At 37.0% G+C, this 5400-nt stretch overlaps 1 protein-coding gene across 1 annotated transcript in view; it reads left to right on the forward strand.

The window, feature by feature from the left end:
- Positions 1 to 413: 413 nt before the first annotated feature.
- Positions 414 to 5400, forward strand: part of LOC107556247 (FERM domain-containing protein 5-like) — a 41246-nt gene continuing 36259 nt past the window's right edge. Inside the window, exons 1-2 of the mRNA XM_016239314.1 lie at positions 414 to 427; positions 1457 to 1469. Coding sequence (XP_016094800.1) covers positions 414 to 427; positions 1457 to 1469 — 27 coding nt within the window. The remainder of the gene's footprint in view (positions 428 to 1456; positions 1470 to 5400) is intronic.

The following is a 5400-nucleotide window of genomic DNA, read 5'->3' on the forward strand; positions in this document are numbered from 1 at the left end:
GGCACCTCTTTCTCCTGTTTTGTCCCCTCTGGCAGTCTTATAGCGTTCCAGCAGCCCTGTGTGAAGGCTGTGTGTTATACAGCTATCCAGCCGTCTCTAGACACCCACATAATGTTCTATTTGGCATCAGCCAGACGCATGCGCTCATGGTCCACTGCCCTCCATCTGCTCATTTACCCAAAATAGAACCATAAAAGTTTTCTACTGAAGGATTTTCATAATTGTTACACAGAGAACTTGAGATGAGAACTGGAATGTGTCTTTTGACAATTTTTGTGAGATGCGGAATATGATATCAGGCTCCATATCTGTATGTGTATGTCTATATTTATGTGTGTAAGACACTCTTAAGTGCTGGGGTGTCTCACAGTGCACACAGCCAGATGGTCACTCCACTCAGGCATCGCTACAGAATGACTCTTCCCATGTCTGTTGCTCCTTCTAAAACACAAAAATTATTTCCAAGAGTAAACAAACCAGCGTGAGTCTCTTCTGCCCTTCTCCTTGCCTTACATGAGTAAGTTCAGATGCTTTATTATGTCAGAAATGGCTCCCCCATAACTGCATTTATGAACTGGAAATGGCTTTCAAAGCTGTTTGCGTTGATGTAAATGCTGTATTTTGTGTTTGACCTTTTATATTTGTCCCTTTTCATACTCCACACAAGGGCCTGAAAAAAATTGACTGAATGTGTTGCTTGTCTGCTGGCTGACCTCATTATGTAAGCATCATTAAAGGCTTTCCAGAGGTTTTGTGATTGAGAGGTACATCACACATCCTGCTTGCTGGAGAAGCAGGAAGAGTGACCGTTCACCTCAGCTCTTTCTGTAGACCAGGTTAGACGCCATATTGAAATTTATGCTGATAAAAACAAGGCTGTGAGGGGTAAATGTACAGTCTTTAGAATGGCTTGTGCGCTGTATAAGGTCTAGAATCATGTAATTTTCACAAAACACAACTTTCAAAACTGGTTTGTGTCTACTGAAATTTATTTTTGGGAAAGAGGTTTTGTCAGATGAATAATGCATTGAATGCACTGTACTTCTATCCCTCACAGCTATGTTTTCATTCCTGTCAGAAATTAAATATGGCGCTACCCTGACTAGGGTTGTGCCTATAGACGATAGTATCGTGTATCGACGATAGACAGAGATATCGCCTGTGGCTGATGCCTTTGACGATAGCATTATTATTATTATTATTATTATTATTATTAGGCTAATAATATTATCTAATTAATATTAGGGCTTATTTGTTGCATTATATTTCTTTTCCCGCATTTTTACAGTATTGCGCGTTCTAACCAATCACACACGATTATGCTGAGCTTATGAGTGCAATGGCCAATCAGATGCGTTCAGATGAGTCATCACTGAAACAGCGGAGTTCTGTTGCTCAGCGCGCGCTGACTGAATTCTGACTCGCGAATTCTCTCCTCATAAACAACAAAGTGCAGATGTACGTGCGATGTAAGTATAAGAGATTTATTCATCATACAGTGTAAATTCGCTGATTTTAACGGGAGTGTTTTTAAAGTGCATAAACTCGCGCTAGACTGAGCTTGTGATGATGTTCTTTGGTAATGTAATGTTTGCTCGTTTTCTGTAGCTGCTTTTTGAATAACTGAGGAAATTTAAGCGTTATAATTAGTAACTTACGATGTTTCTATTAATTTGTTATCATGTTAAATACAAATTCAGTCATATTAAAAACATTAGGTTGCTTTTAGCCTTATGAAGTTGGTTCACTTTCTCGCAATGATGAAACTAAGTAAATAACATAAATTAGCACGATAATATCGTCACCCAAAATCTGTCATTAATTACTCACCCTCATGTTGTTCCAAACCTGTAAGACCTTTGTTCATCTTCGGAACACAAAAACACAAATATAAAGCACATCAAATATGCAATCACAAGAACCAATGAGGTTTTTCTTTATCCATCAGGCACATATTAGTGTTTGCTTTTACCATGTTTGTTGTGTTCAGTGCTTAGATTAAAATATATTTTTCATGTATAGCAATTGTGTCTCTTTGGAAGACTTCATTAAACCTCTCAGTTTGACGAGGTCTTGAAAATGTTCATTTGATTACTTTTAATTGATGGACAACAAATGCTCAGAGAATATTACAAATATTGGTCACACTTTATTTTAAAGTCCAATTCTCACTATTAATCTTGACTTTTGCCTCAAACTCCTAATTAGCTGCTTATTAATAGTTAATATGGTGGTAGTTAAGTTTAGGTATGTGGTGGGATTAAATTATCTAAAATACGGTCATAAATATGTGCTTTATATAAATGAACAATATGCTTGTTATATGCATGCTAAGAAGTGAGAGTTGGTCCCTAAACTAAAGTGTTACCAAAACATCTTTAACTTTTGTTGCAAAGATGACAAAAAGCCTTATGGGTTTAAAATGACATGAAATGAGTACATGACAGGATACATACTTTTAGCATTAATCATACTATATTCTAACTTCTAATGATGACTTCAGGTAATTTGCTCATCTGTCACTGTCTTTGAATTCTCTTCATTTGGGCGTTTTTCTCAGCTAATTTTTCGTGATTAAATGAGATTCTTTTGACTAACTAATCTGCATATGTAATTAATTTGATTAAATTGATTGACAGCCCTAATTGATGCTGAAGTGTTGATTGAGTGTCTTAATGAGAATCACTATAACGTATTCCAGTTTGGATTTAATTTTCCTCATCACCTCTCGTAAAAATTCATGAAAGTCTATGTAGAGTTTACTCACGAGTGGACAGGAGGAGACCTCTCTCCGTGTTGCCTGGCAACCATTTACAGATAGAGAGAGAGATGGACAGTGTCCGTCCTTCTCGCTGCCGCCCACCGTCGCTGGTTATAGAGCGAGTAAGATCTCCAGCCCGCCCGAGTTTTACCGACAATGAGTAAAGGATTCAGCCAGCCTCTTCGGCAAGAAACATGCGCTACGGTCCAATCAATAGAGCAGCGTAACCTTAGTGCTATCTGCTGCATGTTAGATCTCACACCAACACGTTCCAGCAGAGGAGTGGGTGGTGGGCTCTGTACTTTTTATGATTTATCTCGTTCAGAAAATTCGTATTGCTCGTTCAGAGATGCGTGTACCCTCTGTTGTTGACACTTTTGGGTGCATGTATGCTGTTGTAATGCAGTGCCCCGGGGCTGCTTATTTACAACCTTGTTAAATATCACTGCCTGTGCATCGAGAGAGAGAGAGAGAGGAAAACAAGCTCACCGACAGAGGGTTTTCCCTCGTCCCTCAGACACCATGTGTTTAGAGGGAGGGAACTTGGTGTTTTTCAGGCCTCTTGTCTCCGATTGGTAGCATTCAGGTTATTTTTATTCCTCCCTTTCAGGGGGCCGTCTGTGTTAGGTGGCTTATTGTCTTAATGGTGCAGTCCGAGCACTCTCATTTCCATACAGCTGTCCTGGTGGGCAGGTCTCAGCGCAGATATGCCAGCACAAGGGAAAAGCGCTTACCTTTCATGTACCTGCATGCTAAGGTAGTACAGTGTACATAAAGGCCAATCAGATCTTGGAAGTTAAGCCATAGGTTCAATGTTGGTAAAAAAACAGTTGCTGGAAGCAACTGACTTCCATAGTATGGAAAAAAATTAACTGGAATCTGGCTACCGTCAACTGTTTGGTTCCCAACAATCCTCAAAATGTCTTCTTTTGTGTTCGACATAAAGAAGAACATAGAATTTTAATTTTTGGGTGAACTATTCCTAAATTATGATCCATCCGTCATAAACAAATTATAGGATTTTGATACTCTGTGCTTTCACTTTTTCACTCCAGTCCCCATTTATTTTAACAGAATGGTAAAAAACTTCTCCTTTTATGTTCAATGGAAGAAAGCCAGTCATTCTTGTTTGGAACAACTTGAAGGATGATGTCAGAATTTCCATTCTTATGTAAACTATTCCTTTAAATCCACTTCACAATTCTTTTAAAGTAATTAAAATCAGTTTTATGTATGATGACAGAATTTTCATTTTTGGGTGAACTATCACTTTCAATTACGATCCATCCATCCGTCAGTGAATAAATGGGAAAATAAAGTAACTTGCTTTACTTATTTGAAAAAGTAACTTGGATATTTCATTGTACATTTAAAAGTAATGTGTTACTTTCCTAGTTACTTGTAAAAAGTAATCGGATTATGTACCTTGTGTTACTTGTAATGCGTTACCACCAACACTGGATTTGATTCACAAAAATAGAATGATTCCAGACTGATCTGCTTCTCTGATTTAATTCACCAGCTGTGTCTGGAATCATATTTGATGTGCTCTGAATTAAAATATTTTCATCTAAAGAAATTGTGTCTCTTCAGAAGACTTGGATTAAACCGCTCAATTCATATAGATTACATTTACAATATCTTTATGCACATTTTGAATCTTAAAAATGTTGATTACCAAGACTTTCAATGGATGGACAACGAATACTCAGAGAATATAAAAAAAAATCTTAATTTTGTGCTGTGAAGATGACTAAAAGTCTTCTTGGTTTGAAGCGACGTGGTGGTGAGTAAATGCAAATCTGGGGGAAAACATTTTTTAATCTGAAATCACCCCTTTATATATAGTGAACTATTTGTGTGAATGTGTGAGATTTCAGATTCATTAGCTGCTATAGGTAATAACTAGAAGAATAGTGCAGTAAATGGCTAAATTATTTGTGCTACAAACCAGTGTGTTCGATTATGATAGTAAATTAAAATGTGATAAGTGCCAGTTTGCAACATAAAGAGGTATAACGGACCATTTTTGTTCAGATAATATAACTGGAAGCGAAAGACTGGCACATTTAAGTTACAAATGGGCATTTGTGCTTAATGTATCCGTTTAGAATTTTTCCCTTATATTCTGATGGTTCATGATTGATTTTGCAAGGGATGGTTCATGAACAAGACCAATGATTCAAAACGTATCTGCCCAGCCCCACACTGTAAAAAAAAAAAAAATCCGTAAAATTTACGGTAAAAAAACGGTAGCTGTGGTTGCCGGAATTTTACCGTAAAAAATACGGTAGCAACGTTTTAGGTTTTACAGTTTTGACTTAAATTTGCAGTTAAATACCGTAATTTCATTACCTGATATAATGTTAATATACCAACTTATTGAAGTACTGAAATCTGTTTTGTAGCTTTGTAATACACTGATAACCACCAAATGCAGGAGGTGATGAGAAAGTCACATGATGAACCAAAGCCCATCACAAGCAGCTTTTAAATAATAACATATATAGAAGGTGCTCAGCGTCATTCACACAAACACTAAACACCATCACGGTAACACACATGAAACTGAAATAATGCAATAAACATTCATTTAACAACATTAGGTGTAACATACAACCCTAATATACAAAACTGAT

Source organism: Sinocyclocheilus grahami, unplaced genomic scaffold (genome assembly GCF_001515645.1).
Source record: "Sinocyclocheilus grahami isolate Dianchi unplaced genomic scaffold, SAMN03320097.WGS_v1.1 scaffold562.1, whole genome shotgun sequence".
NCBI classification, from domain to species: Eukaryota; Metazoa; Chordata; class Actinopteri; order Cypriniformes; family Cyprinidae; genus Sinocyclocheilus; species Sinocyclocheilus grahami.